Source organism: Mixophyes fleayi, chromosome 2 (genome assembly GCF_038048845.1).
Source record: "Mixophyes fleayi isolate aMixFle1 chromosome 2, aMixFle1.hap1, whole genome shotgun sequence".
Classification (NCBI taxonomy): domain Eukaryota; kingdom Metazoa; phylum Chordata; class Amphibia; order Anura; family Limnodynastidae; genus Mixophyes; species Mixophyes fleayi.
In genome coordinates this window covers 373,343,916-373,359,886 of record NC_134403.1, presented here as the reverse complement: position 1 = coordinate 373,359,886, position 15,971 = coordinate 373,343,916, and the positions used below count along the sequence as shown (strand labels likewise).

Genomic DNA, 15,971 nt, shown 5'->3' with positions numbered 1-15,971 from the left:
CCTCCCTCCTCTCTAGGGTGTCCACCTGCCTCTCTGCCATCTCCTCCTGGATGTCCTCTCGATTCCTCAAACTTAACCTTGCCAAAACTGAGCTCATAGTTTTTCGTCCCTCTCATACCCCATCCCCTTCTGACCTCTCCATCACTGTCGACAACACCTCTATCTCCCCTGTGCCCCAACTTCGCTGCCTTGGTGTCATCCTCGACTCCTCTCTCTCCTTTGGCCCACACATTCTCTCTCTTGCTAAATCCTGCCGCTTCCAGCTGCGTAACATCGCTCGCATCCGGCCCTTCCTCTCCCAAGATGCCACCAAATGCCTTATCCACTCTCTGATCATCTCCCGCCTGGACTACTGTAACCTCCTCCTCACTGGCCTCCCCCACTCTCATCTCGATCCCCTTCGATCCGTCCTTAACGCTGCAGCTAGGCTTATTTTCCTCTCTCGCCGCTCCTCTTTTGTCTCCCCCCTCTACCTAGCCCTTCACTGGCTCCCATCCCCTTCAGAATCCTCTTTAAGCTCCTCACACTCACCTACAAGGCCCTCGCCAACTCCACTGCGCCCTACATCTCCACCCTCCTCTCTATTCATGCTCCATCCCGCCCTCTCCGTTCTGCCTCTGACCGTCGCCTCTCTTCCCCCCTTATAACCTCCTCCCACGCGCGTATCCAAGACTTCGCCCGCGCTGCCCCCCTCCACTGGAACAAGCTCCCTCCCTCCATCAGAACTTCCCCTAATCTGTCCAGTTTCAAACGGGCCCTAAATACCCACCTTTTTCTTAAAGCCTTTCTGTCTCCCACTTAACTTCCTACCTTATCTTCTGCCTCCGTCCCCCTACTCTCCCTCTCTCCCCTGCGTCTCTCTGTCTGTCCACCCCTCCCCTTAGATTGTACGCTCCTCTGAGCAGGGCCATCTCTCCTCCTGTTTCCACCACTTCTAACTCTGCTCTCCAGCTACTTAGCCCTCCTCCTCGAGGGTCCTCCACCCCACGTCCACTCTCGCTCCCTCCTCCCCCCTGGGGGTCTCCCTGTCTTCCGCGCCCTCCTTCTTGGGCCCCGTAGTTTGCGGATCCTCCCTCCCTCTTCCCCGCCCTCTCTAGCTGTGCATTGAGCTTACTGAATTGCTGTGTTTACTGTACTGTGCTGTCTCCCATTGTATTGTAATTTTGTTTGTCTCTGTACGGCGCTGCGGATGCCTTGTGGCGCCTTATAAATAAATATTAATAATAATAATAATAATAATACACTAAATTAGGACACTATATGACTAAACAATAAATAATAGGGTGTGCAGTAAGTTATGGGGTAACAGGAATAGGCTGCATGGTAAGTTGGGGTGTACAGTAAGATAGGAGGTAACGGGAATATGCTGCATAGTAAGTTAGGTGGTGACGGGAATAGGCTGCATAGTAAGTTAGGGGGTAACAGGAATAGGCTGCATAGTAAGTTGGGGTGTACAGTAAGATAGGAGGTAACGGGAATAGGCTGCATAGTAAGTTAGGTGGTGACGGGAATAGGCTGCATAGTAAGTTAGGGGGTAACAGGAATAGGCTGCATAGTAAGTTGGGGTGTACAGTAAGTTAGGGGGTAACGGGAATAGGCTGCATAGTAAGTTGGGGTGTACAGTAAGTTAGAGGGTAACAGGAATAGGCTGCATAGTAAGTTGGGGTGTGCAGTAAGTTAGGGGGTAACGGGAATAGGCTGCATAGTAAGTTAGGTGGTGACGGGAATAGGCTGCATAGTAAGTTAGGTGGTGACGGGAATAGGCTGCATAGTAAGTTGGGGTGTGCAGTAAGATAGGGGGTAACAGGAATAGGCTGCATAGTAAGTTGGGGTGTACAGTAAGTTAGGGGGTAACAGGAATAGGCTGCATAGTAAGTTGGGGGGTGCAGTAAGTTAGGGGGTAACGGGAATAGGCTGCATAGTTAGTTGGGGTGTACAGTAAGTTATGGGGTAACAGGAATAGGCTGCATGGTAAATTGGGGTGTACAGTAAGATAGGAGGTAACAGGAATAGGCTGCATAGTAAGTTGGGGTGTGCAGTAAGTTAGGAGGTAACAGGAATAGACTGCATAGTAAATTGGGGTGTACAGTAAGATAGGAGGTAACAGGAATAGGCTGCATAGTAAGTTCAGGGGGTGCAGTACATCGTATACTATCAGTTACCAGATAAATCTCGTAGATGAGTTTCAGCTGAGGATTAACCAACGCACTTTGTATGAGGGGAAATCCGCACCATTAAATCTACACCCATCCGCAGGATCTATGCTCAGAGTTTGTCCTGCCGAGGCGCCGCCCCCTCACTTACTGAATAATGGTATGTCCCGCACTATATAACAGGTGCAGTAGTGGATGTGGGATACATTAGTTTAGAACACGGACTGATACAATCATGTCTATGGTCGGGGGTCTCGGAGATGTTCAGCCCGCGGACAGTGAAGTACAATCTATATGTGACCAGGTGAGTGAGCCGCTAGGGGGCGCTGAAGTGCGGGAACCTGACAGTGTGCGGGATACATTGTATCTATCTGTGACTGTATAATATCCACCTGTTATGTTATATGCTGCTCCCCCTCCCCCATCAGGTAAGTGCTCATCCCGGCACTTGTTCTGTTACTAGTTTAGGTGAGAGAGAAAAGGACACTTTGCAGACAGACAAAGTTGCTTTTTCGTTATGTAAACTGCTCTCCTCTCTAAGATAAGGACACTATACGGCCATGGGACCATCAGATAAACTGTATTACTATATTAATAACCCAGCATAGGAGGTAACTTTTTTATAATGTGACTGGACAATGTTTATGTAGATATAATGGGCATCAGAAATATTGGAGTTGCTTGTGTGCATATGATGTAGAATAATCCCATGATGCCATCCCCATACTAGGACACTATGTTATATAGAAGTATACGGTGCCCAGTGTTGGTGTCCTCTGGCTGGTTAGTATATTTAGTCCCAGCTGTGGCTGCTGTTGTATTGGCCAATAGGAAGCATTCTGCACTGTGACTGGATACAAATGTGAGTTGCCGCCTATGATTTCTGTAACAGCAGCCTTATTATCAAGGATGACACAAGTCTCCTGATTGGACATAGACCATACCCTGATCTAATCAGACCAAATCCATCTTTACTTTTTACTCTCCCTCTTTCCTGGTGGCTGCACCTCCTTTGGCTTCTACAGATTTCAGCTAAATGAATTCTTCAAACTCTGAGGAAGTTTCACTTCCTCAAATGGCCAGTTGGGCTCCTCCTAGTGGTGGGGCCTGAGACAGCACTGCCTGTTTCTCCCACATTGACAGCCCTGTACATGAGGCTGTCATATCATCCACTGAAGCCTCAGTGAGCACCAGACCTCTGTACTGCCCCTGTGTGTCTGGCCCCTGTGTGTCTGGCCCCTGTGTGTCTGGCCCCTGTGTGTCTGGCCCCTGTGTGTCTGGCCCCTGTGTGTCTGGCCCCTGTGTGTCTGGCCCCTGTGTGTCTGTGTCGACCATGGTCAGATAACCTTGTTGTCTCCTGTTCTCCTCAGATGAAAAAGCAGGTGGAGGAGAAGACTGGGAGATCCTTCAGCATTTTTAATGCTGTTGAATACAAGACTCAAACTGTTGCTGGGACAAATTACTTCATTAAGGTAATGACTGGATATCTGTACATTAATAGATCTCTTATGAACTATTATGCTAATTTTTATTTGGGGTTTTTTTCTTTGAAATGTTGTGGTTTTTTTTTTATCTCTCTCTCTCTCTATATATATATATATATATATATCAATCTCATATGCTTAACATTTGGCAAACTATAGAATATGACAATAGATAATGTAAAGATCCAAATGCTAAATTCTCAGAGGACTAATCTAATACATAAGGAGAACAGGAGATTTGTGTCTGTAATTGTCGCTCAAGCAGCCTCTGCTGCCAGTTCATAGAAATAATAAATATGAACTTTACAAAACACACTAAACATACACTGATCAGCTACAACATTAACCCACTGACCAGTGAAGTGAATAACATTAATTTTCTGGTTAGTCACACCTGTCAGGGGTGATTTATTAGGGAACAAGTGAACGGTCAATACTTGAAGTTCATGTTTTGGAAGCAGGAAAGATGGCAGTGTAAGAATCTGGGTGACTTTGAGAAGTCCCAAATTGTGATTGTTAAACTGGGTCAGATCATCTCCAAAAGGGCCGGTCTTGTGGGGTCCAAGGAAGGACAACCAGAGACAGGGTCATGGGTGCTGAAGGCTCATTGATGTGTGTGGGGAGTGAAGGCCGTCTGGTCCAATCCCACAGAGGAGCTCCTGTAACACAAACTGCTGAGAAGGTTTCTTCTGGCTGATATAAAGGTGTCAGATCACACAGAGCATCGCAGCTGCTGTCTAGGAACAAGTGAATAATTTCTGAGCTATTCCTTTGGTTCAGCATAAACATTACTAATCGATATTTGGATTTATTCATTATAGCCGTTGTATCTAATAGCTTAATGTGACCATTTGTGCTTCACACTACATGTTCATATACTGAATATTGTATACTTGTGACCTGTTCCACTCATGTTGTCTCCCTCAGGTCTTTGTAGGAAGTGAGCAGTACATACATCTGTGCGTCTATCAACCGCTCCCCAGCGCTGATCAGGAGATGAGCCTCACGGACGTCCAGCTGGACAAAACCAAAGATGATGAGATCAAATACTTCTAGCCCAGTAACTGCCCCCTCCCCCCCCCCCCCCCCCCCCTCCTGCTCCTGTGCAGGGTCTAATAAACTTTATCATAATAAAATTAGCTTTACGCTATTATAGCTTCTGAGTATTCATTGAGTTTTATACAGACTATTGGTTTTATTTACTAAGGAGTGCTAATTAGAAAAGAGCAAGTGACATTAATGTAAATATTAGTAACACTTCGCTGAATAATATACATGTACTAACTGGAGTGTTTGTTCCAATAAAACATGACCATTGTGGTCTCAGTTCTCTGCAGCAGGCTGTCTTGTTAGGAGGAATTTCCCTGAGCAGGCAGAGGGTGAGTGACCGTTTGGCAGACTTGCTTTGTGAAAATTTGCAATGAGGATTGGCGAGATCATACATTGGGGCGGGACCAGTGATCTCCCAGCAGCTGAAATGACTGCAGTCTTAACTTCCTGATACATCAGATCCCTTAACACTGTAAAATGAGACTTTTTAATATGGTGCTTGTTATAGCACTACAGGTCCCAGTACAAAACATTCACTTCTATATAACATGACAACTGAGTAAAGACTTAATTTTGGTTAAAAGACTACTTAACTCCTAGAAATCCAACACTTGTTCCTGAATGGAGCTGTAGGATATTTGGTAATGTGCTTCTGTTACGTGGGTGCCGTACCTTTAAAGAGCCTTGTTCTGTGCCCATACATAGGGCGTATCATGTGAATTATAGGATAACTAGGGAGCTAAAAGCATTGTCTAGACCAGTGTTGGCTAACCTGTGACACTCCAGGTGTTTGTGAAACTACAAGTCCCAGCATGCTTTGCCAATATATAGCAGCTTATTGCTGGAAGGGTATGCTGGGACTTGTAGTTTCACAACACCTGGAGTGTCACAGGTTAGCCAACACTGGTCTAGATACATTTTCCAGGAATGATACGAACATGAAACTTCCATTCTCTGGTAACACCTTGACAAGAAACGCCATTGATATGGTCTAGTACACGGGGTGTTGGTAAACGATGCCTAGGGGTACATAGAAGGGGCTTATTAGTATGTGCACCCAAGGAATTATGTTAAATGTTCCAAATCTATATGATGGCAATACATAGTGTCCATATATAAACCAGAAGGACACCCAAAATTTAATTTGTGGCTCTAATAGAATTTTACACGAGGATGTTAATATTCTGCATTAAATAAATGTTCTATAGATGGTTTTATAACTAATAAAATAGGGTCTGGTTTAAGTGCAAGTAGCATTTTCTCACTGGTGCACTTCTGGCCCTGGCAGCCCTAAAGTGCATTTGTAGAACCACAAGAACCAGCATGCCTCTACATCCAGGGCTTGCTGGCACCTGTTGGTCACCTTAAAAACAAAAAAAATTTGGAGGATTATACTCACTGTTAATTTCCATTCCTTGAAATAATCTATGGCAGCACACACAATGGGTTAATACCCTACTCCAGGGTTTCCCAAACCCAGGGCTCCCCAACAGTACATGTTTTCCATATCTCCTTGCTAGAGCACAGGTGTAATCATTACTGGCTGACACAGTGTAACAGATCCACAGGTGGTCCTAACTATGTCACATGTGATCCGGAAAACCTGCCCTGTTGGGGAGCCCTGAGGACTGGGTTTGGGAAACTCTGCCCTACTCAGATGACTGTAGACAGGAAACTGGACACACCTGGGGTATGTAAGGTGACTCCTCCACATTGGTGTCTTTAGTAACTTCCCAAACTCTCCCCCAACAAGTAACTATAGAACATGGGTGGGAAACTCGGGGCTGCCCTGGAGTATTTCAAGGAAAGGAAATTAAGGGGCGGATTCAATTAGAATTTGCGGCTGAGATTACGCCCTGGCCACGCCCATTATGGTACCGCAACATCACAAGATTTCTGTGCGCGGCCCTATGGGGTGAGTATTTTGCGGTACTGGGACCAGAGTGGCCGCGAATTCTAATTGAATATGTCCCTAAGTGTAAGTCCCCAATTCTCCTCCTACATCATTGCAGCTCACATGAGATGTACCAAAGCTGTATAATTAGTAGGGTGGGTGCAAAGGTAAAATCAACACACTGGTAATGCACAAATCAATATTTATTAAACAATTTGTTGGAGGATCTTAGTGCACTGCGGTTGGTAATCAGTGTATAGGTCTCAAATGTTTATGGCTCAAAATAAAAGAGGAAATAATAACATAAAATATACAAATGTAAATAAATATATAACTATATAAAAACAAGTATCAAAACAGAAAGTTGTACTGTGCTCTTAGGGTAGTGGTGTATAGAAAGGTGAGTCTGACGGGGTAACACGTTCCCCAGCAGTGTGATGTCAGTATGGATGAATGTGCTGCTGGATTCAGCACTGACATGATTGGAAATAACAGGAGCTGATGTTATGGAAGGACGGAGGTATTATAATAGACATATTGTACTCAGCAAGGAGGATACATAATATTATAGTGGGTGGGAAGAGGGTTTGCAGTAGACCGTACAGTAAGTAGGATGCACAGGTAGGTACAGTGAGCTGTGACAATAGGATGCCCACTAAGTAAGGGGGCATTAATAGGGGGTACTATAAATAGGAAGTAAAGTGAGAGTAAATGAAGGTGCTATATGAATAAATACTAGTAGTGTGTACAGTAAGTTAGTGTACAATGTGTAGGGTGTATAGTGACACAATGCACATTATGTAGGGTGTACAGTAAGTTACAATGTACAATGTGTAGGGTGTTGTATCGGATTGCAAGATTACAATCATGAAATACTAGCACAAAGAAAGAATGATACACTCACAAACTATGTATAAGAAAAAGATTTAATAATTACTATGACAATTAAAATACTTAGCTTCGATAGGTTGTTAGACACACACGTAATTCCCCCGGATTTACAGCATGGAGACCCCACATTCATCAAGCAGGTTAATCATGCATCCTAGAATACTCTGATGGAGGAGATCTGGCGCAGACTTCCTGACTCACCAGCGAGGACTAAAGAAGGTCTGACCTCTGCCATCTTATATAATCCTTCTCCTTACACTAAAGTGGATGCTGATGTAATATGGACAGTTGATGACAGTATCATTCTGAGTAAAAGCTGGGTACACACTACGGGTTTTTGTCCAATAATCGGCTCAACCAGCCGACATACGACCGCTCGTTCTAAAGTCGGGTCAGTGTTTGTAGTGACACGATGGTCGAAAGTCTGCCCAAATAGACGATTATCGCCTCATTTGGTTGGTCGTACCGTTCAATTTTTTTCCATCAATCACCTAACGATCATGCAGTGTGTATGTACTCATGCTGACGATCTACATAGAGTTTACAGAGTTGGGCTCTTTTCAGCCGATGTTATCACTGAATGTCAGAGTGAATAAATGTAGAGAGCGCTGTAGAAGGAATAATTCACATGTTTGTTCTGAGACAGAATATTTCGTTTCAGAGTCACAGAAGCTAACAAAACTATAACAAGGATAACTATAACAAGGTGGTTATAATCAGTGTGACAATGTGACAGTAGTGAATGGATGAATATTGTGCTGTCATTCTCCGGACTAGAGGACCAGATGAAGAGCACAGATCTGAAGGTAAATCGTGTCAGTGTGTATGGATGAATCGTCAGACTGATCGGACCTTCAGTCGTAGGTATAATCGTTTGAGATAACATGTTGGTCTGAACAATTCTTCAGTGTGTACCCAGCTTAAAACAGCTAAATTTGCAAACTGAGCAATTATATCCATATATTGGTTAATAACAAACATTACAACAAATACTTAAGAATACACAAATACTTTGTCTGTTGTAAAACCAACATTACCTTAAGTTGGTAAATAACCATTATCTGAGCTGAGTTGAAGGACATGGTCCACTGTACTAGGTGTAGGGGAAAACATGGCCATAAAAGACAATCAAATAATGTGCTGAAACATCACAGACGTAGTATCTGTTCATAAAGAGACACATAGAAATCAATGATAGACTCCATCTAATTTCAAAATAAAAGGAAAATACCACATACGGCTACAGGTGTCCAGTAAACAGAAAGTAAAGTGAAACATGTACAGTAAATTAGGTGCTATATGAATAAACAATAATGAAAATGAATAAGGTCTACAGTAAGATAGAGGGTAATAGGAATAGGCTACATAGTAAGTTGGGGGGTGCAGTAAGTTAGGGGGTAACAGGGAATAGGCTGCATAGTAAGTTGGGGTGTACAGTAAGTTAGGAGGTAACAGGAATAGGCTGCATAGTAAGTTGGTAGGTGCAGTAAGTTAGAGGGTAACAGGAATAGGCTGCATAGTAAGTTGGGGGTGCAGTAAGTTAGAGGGTAACAGAAATAGGCTGCATAGTAAGTTGGGGTGTACAGTAAGTTAGGAGGTAACAGGAATAGGCTGCATAGTAAGTTGGGGGGTGCAGTAAGTTAGGGGGTGACAGGAATAGGCTGCATAGTAAGTTGGGGGGTGCAGTAAAATAGGAGGTAACAGAAATAGGCTGCATAGTAAGTTGGGGGGTGCAGTAAGTTAGGGGGTAACGGGAATAGGCTGCATAGTAAGTTGGGGTGTACAGTAAGTTAGGGGGTAACGGGAATAGGCTGCATAGTAAGTTGGGGGGTGCAGTAAGTTAGGGGGTAACGGGAATAGGCTGCATAGTAAGTTGGAGGGTGCAGTAAGTTAGGGGGTAATGGGAATAGGCTGCATAGTAAGTTGGGGGGTGCAGTAAGTTAGGGGGTAACAGGAATAGGCTGCATAGTAAGTTGGGGGGTGCAGTAAGTTAGGGGGTAACAAGAATAGGCTGCATAGTAAGTTGGGGGGTGCAGTAAATTAGGGGTTAACGGGAATTGGCTGCATAGTAAGTTGGGGTGTGCAGTAAGTTAGGAGGTAACAGGAATAGGCTGCATAGTAAGTTGGGGTGTGCAGTAAGTTAGGGTGTAACAGGAATAGGCTGCATAGTAAGTTGGGGGTGCAGTAATTTAGGGGGTAATGGGAATAGGCTGCATAGTAAGTTGGGGTGTGCAGTAAGTTAGGAGGTAACAGGAATAGGCTGCATAGTAAGTTGGGAGGTGCAGTAAGTTAGGGGGTAACGGGAATAAGCTGCATAGTAAGTTGGGGGTGCAGTACATCGTATACTACTAGTTACCAGATACATCTCATAGATAAGTTTCAGGTGAGGATTCATCCAACGCACTTTGTATGAGGGGAAATCCGCACCATTAAATCTACACCCATCTGCAGGATCTATGCTCACAGTTTGTCCTTCCGAGGCGCCGCCCCCTCACGCACTGAATAATGGTATGTCCCGCACTATATAACAGGTGCAGTAGTGGATGTGGGACACATTAGTTTAGGACACGGACTGATACAATCATGCCTGTAGTTGGGGGTCTCGGAGATGTTCAGCCCGCGGACGGTGAAGTACAATCTATATGTGACCAGGTGAGTGAGCCGCTAGCGGGCGCTGAAGTGCGGGAACCTGACAGTGTGCGGGATACATTGTATCTATCTGTGACTGTATAATATCCACCTGTTATGTTATAAGCTGCTCCCCCTCCCCCATCAGGTAAGTGCTCATCCCGGGACTTGTTCTGTTAGTAGTTTAGGTGAAAAGAACACTTTGCAGAGAAAGCTGCTTTTCGTTATGTAAACTGCCCTCCTCTCTGGCTGTGCCTCTATATCCCACTCCCCAAGATAAGGACACTATACGGCCATGGGACATCAGCTAAATTGTATTACTATATTAATAACCCAGCATAGGAGGTAACTTTTTTATAATGTGACTGAACAATGCTTGTGTAGATATAATGGGCATCAGAAATATTGGAGTTGCTTGTGTGCCTTTGATATATATTATGTAGAATAATCCCATGATGCCATCCCCATACTAGTATGTTATATAGAAGTATACGGTGCCCAGTGTTGGTGTCCTCTGGCTGGTTAGTATCTCTAGTTCCAGCTGTGGCTGCTGTTGTATTGGCCAATAGGAAGCATTCTGCACTGTGACTGTCTACAAATGTGAGTTGCTGCCTATGATTTCTTTAACTGCAGCATTATTATCAAGGATGACACAAGTCTCCTGATTGGACAAACTAGACCATAACCTGATCTAATCAGACCAAAGCCATCTTTGCCTTTTTGCTCTGCCTCTTTCCTGGTGGCTGCACCTTATTTGGCTTCTACAGATTTCTGCTAAATTAAATTAAACCCTGAGGAAGTGACGCTTCCTCAAATTACCAGTTAGGCTCCTCCTAGTGGTGGGGCCTGGGACAGCAGTGCCTGTTTCTCCCACATTGACAGCCCTGTACATGAGGCTGAGTCATATCATCCACTGAAGCCTTAGTGAGCACCAGACCTCTGTACTGCCCCCTGTGTGTCTGGCCCCCTGTGTGTCTGGCCCCCTGTGTGTCTGGCCCCCGGTCTGATAACCTTGTTGTCTCCTGTTCTCCTCAGATGAAAAAGCAGTTGGAGGAGAAGACTGGGAGATCCTTCAACATTTTTAATGCTGTTGAATACAAGACTCAAACTGTTGCTGGGACAAATTACTTCATTAAGGTAATGACTGGATAGCTGTACATTAATAGATTGCTAATGAACTACTATGCTAATTTGTATTTTTCCTTTTCTTTAAATTGTAGATGTTTTCTATGGCTCTACACACTAGTGTATATCATATGCTTAACATTTGGCAAACTATAGAATGACAATAGATAATGTGAAGATCCAAATGCTAAAGTCTCAGAGGACTAATCTAATACATAAGGATAACAGGAGATTTGTGTCTGTATTTGTCTCTCAAGCAGCCTCTGCTGCCAGTTCATAGAAATAATAAATATGAACTTCACAAAACACATTAAACATACACTGATCAGCTACAACAATAACCCACTGACCAGTGCAGTGAATAACACTGATTATCAGGTTACAGTGACACCTGTCAGGGGGGATTTATTAGGGAACAAGTGAACGGTCAATTCTTGAAGTTGATGTTTTGGAAGCAGGAAAGATGGCAGTGTAAGGATCTGGGCGGCTTTGAGACGTCCCAAATTGTGATGGCTAAACTGGGTCAGAGCATCTCCAAAAGGGCCGGTCTTGTGGGGTCCAAGGAAGGACAACCAGTGACAGTCATGGGTGCTAAAGGCTCATTGATGTGTGTGGGGAGTGAAGGCCGTCTGGTCCAATTCCACAGAAGGTTTCTTCTGGCTGATATAAAGGTGTCAGATCACACAGAGCATCACAGCTGCTGTCTAGGAACGGGTGATTAGTTTTATAGCTGTTACTCTGGTTAAGCGTAAACATTACTAATCAATATCTGAATTTATCCATTATAGCCGTTGTATCCAATAGCTTAATGTGACCCTTTGTGCTTCACACTACATGTTCATATACAGAATATTGTATACTTGTGACCTGTTCCCCTTGTGTTGTCTCCCTCAGGTCTTTGTAGGAAGTGAGCAGTACATACATCTGCGCGTCTATCAACCGCTCCCCAGCGCTGATCAGGAGATGAGCCTCACGGACGTCCAGCTGGACAAAACCAAAGCTGATGAGATCAAATACTTCTAGCCCAGTAACTGACCCCCTCCCCCCCCCCCCCCCCCCCTGCTCATGTGCTTTGGGTCTAACAAACTTTATCATAATAAAATTAGCTTTACGCTATTATAGCTTCTGAGTATTCATTGAGTTTTATACAGACTATTGGTTTTATTTACTAAGGAGTGCTAATTGGAAAAGAGCAAGTGACATTAATATAAATATTAGTAACAGTGCTGAATAATATACATGTACTAAATTGGAGTGTTTATTCTAATAAAACATGACCATTGTGGTCTCAGTCCTCTGCAGCAGGCTGTCTTGTTAGGAGGGATTTCCTTGAGCAGGCAGAGGGTGAGTGACCGTTTGGCAGACTTGCTTTGTGAAAATTCACAATGAGGATCGGTGATACATCAGGTCCCTTAACACTGTAGGTAAAGTGAGACTTTTTAATATGGTGCTTGTTATAGTACTACAGGTCCCAGTACAAAACATTCACTTCTATATAACATGACAATTGAGTAAAGACTTCTTTTTGGTTGACTCCTGAAAATCCAACATCTGTTCCTGAATGGAGCTGTAGGATACAAGATAATGCGCTTCTCTCAGTTACAAGGGTGCCGTACCTTAAAGAGCTTTGTTCTGTGCCCATACATAGGGTGTATCATGTGACTTTAAGGATAACCAGGGAGCTAAAGCCATTGTTTAGATACATTTTCCAGGAATGATACAAACATGAAACTTCCATTCTCTGGTAACACCTTGACAAGAAACGCCAATGATCTGGACTAGTACACAGGGGTGTTGGTAAACGCTGCCTAGGGGTACATAGAAGGGGCTTATTAGTATGTACACCCAAGGAATTATGTTAATAAAAGGCTCCAAGTCTATATAATGGCAATACATAGTGTCTATATATAAACCAGAAAGACAACTGAAATTTAATTTGTGGCTCTAATAGAATTTTACACGAGGCTGTTAATATTCTGCATTAAATTATTGTTCTATAGAGGGTTTCATAATAACTAATATAATAGGGTCTGGTTAACGTACAAGTAGCATTTTCTCACTGGTGCTCTGCTGTCCCTGGCAGCCCTAAAGTGCATTTGTAGAACCACAAGAACCAGCATGCCTTGACATCCAGGGTTTGCTGACGCCTGTTGGTCACCTTTAAAAAAAAATAAAAAAAAAATTGGAAGATTACACTCAGTTAATTTCCATTCCTTGAAATACTCCATGGCAGCACACACAATGGGTTAATACCTTACTCCAGGGTTTCCCAATCCCAGTCCTCAGGGCTCCCCCAACAGTACATGTTTTCCATATCTCCTTGCTGGAGCACAGGTGTAATCATTACTGACTGACACATTGTAACAGATCCACAGGTGGTCCTAATTATGTCACATGTGATCCGGAAAACCTGCCCTGTTGGGGAGCCCTGAGGACTGGGTTTGGGAAACTCTGCCCTACTCAGATGACTGTAGACAGGAAACTGGACACACCTGGGGGTATGTAAGGTGACTCCTAACTTCCCAAACTCTCCCCCAACAAGTAACTATAGAACATGGGTGGGAAACTCGGGGCTGCCCTGGAGTATTTCAAGGAAAGGAAATTAAGGGGCAGATTCAATTAGAATTCGCGGCTGTGATTACGCCCCGGCTATGCCCATAAAGTGCCATTATGGTACCACAACATCGCAGATTTCTGTGCGCGGCCCTATGGGGTGAGTATTTTGCGGTACTGGGACCAGTGCAGCCGCGAATTCTAATTGAATATGTCCCTAAGTGTAAGTCCCCAATTCTCCTACATCATTGTAGCTCACATAATGAGATGTATCAAAGCTGTATAATTAGTAGGGAGGGCACAAAGGAAAAATCAATATTTATTAAACAGTTTGTTGGAGGATCTTAGTGCACTGCGGTTGGTAATCAGTGGTATAGGTCTCAAATGTTTATGGCTTGAAATAAAAGAGGAAATAACATAAAATATATAAATAAATATATAACTATATAAAAACAAGTATCAAAACAGAAAGTTGTACTGTGCTCTAAGGGTAGTGGTGTATAGAAAGGTGAGTCTGACGGGGTAACACGTTCCCCAGCAGTGTGATGTCAGTATGGATGAATGTGCTGCTGGATTCAGCCCTGACATGATTGGAAATAACAGGAGCTGATGTTAGGGAAGGACGGAGGTATTATAATAAAGACATATTGTACACAGCAAGGAGGATACATAATACTATGGTGGGTGGGAAGAGGGTTTGCAGTAGACCGTACAGTAAGTAGGATGCACAGGTAGGTACAGTGAGCAGTGACAATAGGATGCCCACTAAGTAAGGGGGCATTAATAGGGGGGACTATAATTAGGGTGTAAAGTGAGAGTAAATGAAGGTGCTATATGAATAACTAATACTAGTAGTGTGTACAGTAAGTAACTGTGTACAATGTGTAGGGTGTACAGTAAGTTACAATGTGTAGGGTGTATAGTGACACAATGCACATTATGTAGGGTGTACAGTAAGTTACAATGTGTAGGGTGTATAGTGACACAGTGCACATTATGTAGGGTGTTGTATCGGGTTGCAAAATTACAATCATGAAATACTAGCACAAAGAAAGAATGATACACTCACAAACTATAAGAAAAAGATTTAATAATTAATATGACAATTAAAATACTTAGCTTCGATAGGTTGTTAGACACACACGTAATTCCCCGGATTTACAGCATGGAGACCCCACATTCATCAAGCAGGTTAATCATGTATCCTAGAATACTCTGATGGAGGAGATCTGGCGCAGACTTCCTGACTCACCAGCGAGGTCTAAAGAAGGTCTGACCTCTGCCATCTTATATAATCCTTCTCCTTACACTAAAGTGGATGCTGATGCAATATGAACAGTTGATGACAGTATAATTCTGAGTAAAGCTGGGTATACACTACAGGGTTTTTGTCCAATAATCGGCTCAACCAGCTGACATACGACCGCTCGTTCGAAAGTCGGGTCAGTGTGTGTAGTGACCGAATGGTCGAAAGTCTGCCCAAATAGACGATTGTCACCTCATTTGGTTGGTCGTACCGTTCAATTTTTTTCGATCAATCACCTAACGATCATGCAGTGTGTATGTACTCATGCTGACGATCTCCATAGAGTTTACAGAGTTGGGCTCTTTTCAGCCGATGTTAGCACTGAATGTCAGAGTGAATGTTTCGTTTCAGAGTCACAAAAGCTAACAAAATTCCTTAGGACATGTGGATAACTATAACAAGGTGGTTATAATCAGTGTGACAATGTGACAGTAGTGAATGGATGAATATTGCGCTGTCATTCTCCGGACTAGAGGACCAGACAAAGGACCAGATGAAGAGCACAGATCTGAAGGTAAATCGTGTCAGTGTGTATGGATGAATCATCAGGCTGAATGAACCTTCAGTCGTAGGTATAATCGTTTGAGATAACACGTTGGTCTGAACAATTCTTCATTGTGTACCCAGCTTAAAACAGCTAAATTTGCAAACTGAGCAATTATATACATATATTGGTTAATAACAAACATTACAACAAATACTTAAGAATACACAAATACTTTGTCTGTTGTAAAACCAACATTACCTTAAGTTGGTAAATAACCATGGTCTGAGCTGAGTTGAAGGACATGGTCCATGTACTAGGTGTAGGGAAAACATGGCCATAAAAGACAAGTAAATAATTTGATGAAACATCACGGACTTAGTATCTGTTCATAAAGAGACAC

At 43.4% G+C, this 15,971-nt stretch overlaps 2 protein-coding genes across 2 annotated transcripts; both read left to right on the top strand.

Annotated features, from left to right (window-relative positions):
* The first annotated feature begins 2,312 nt into the window (after positions 1–2,312).
* LOC142140546 (cystatin-B-like) lies at positions 2,313–4,792 on the top strand. The gene is made up of 3 exons (XM_075198260.1): positions 2,313–2,457; positions 3,524–3,625; positions 4,565–4,792. Exons 1-3 carry the CDS (start codon positions 2,389–2,391, stop codon positions 4,691–4,693), a joined length of 300 nt encoding a protein of 99 aa, XP_075054361.1. The 5' UTR covers positions 2,313–2,388; the 3' UTR covers positions 4,694–4,792.
* A 5,225-nt stretch (positions 4,793–10,017) lies between these two features.
* On the top strand, positions 10,018–12,283 carry LOC142140545 (cystatin-B-like). Its single transcript, XM_075198259.1, has 3 exons — positions 10,018–10,124; positions 11,136–11,237; positions 12,120–12,283. The coding sequence occupies exons 1-3, from the start codon at positions 10,056–10,058 to the stop codon at positions 12,246–12,248; spliced, it is 300 nt and encodes a 99-aa protein (XP_075054360.1). The 5' UTR covers positions 10,018–10,055; the 3' UTR covers positions 12,249–12,283.
* The last annotated feature ends 3,688 nt before the right edge of the window (positions 12,284–15,971 follow it).

Excerpts from the sequence above, each read along its gene's own strand:
- LOC142140546 (XM_075198260.1), top strand. The coding sequence starts at position 2,389 with ATGTCTATGGTCGGGGGTCTCGGAGATGTTCAGCCCGCGGACAGTGAA. Across the intron at positions 2,458-3,523 it reads TACAATCTATATGTGACCAG|ATGAAAAAGCAGGTGGAGGA; the intron begins GTGAGTGAGCCG and ends TGTTCTCCTCAG. Across the intron at positions 3,626-4,564 it reads GGACAAATTACTTCATTAAG|GTCTTTGTAGGAAGTGAGCA; the intron begins GTAATGACTGGA and ends TGTCTCCCTCAG.
- LOC142140545 (XM_075198259.1), top strand. The coding sequence starts at position 10,056 with ATGCCTGTAGTTGGGGGTCTCGGAGATGTTCAGCCCGCGGACGGTGAA. Across the intron at positions 10,125-11,135 it reads TACAATCTATATGTGACCAG|ATGAAAAAGCAGTTGGAGGA; the intron begins GTGAGTGAGCCG and ends TGTTCTCCTCAG. Across the intron at positions 11,238-12,119 it reads GGACAAATTACTTCATTAAG|GTCTTTGTAGGAAGTGAGCA; the intron begins GTAATGACTGGA and ends TGTCTCCCTCAG.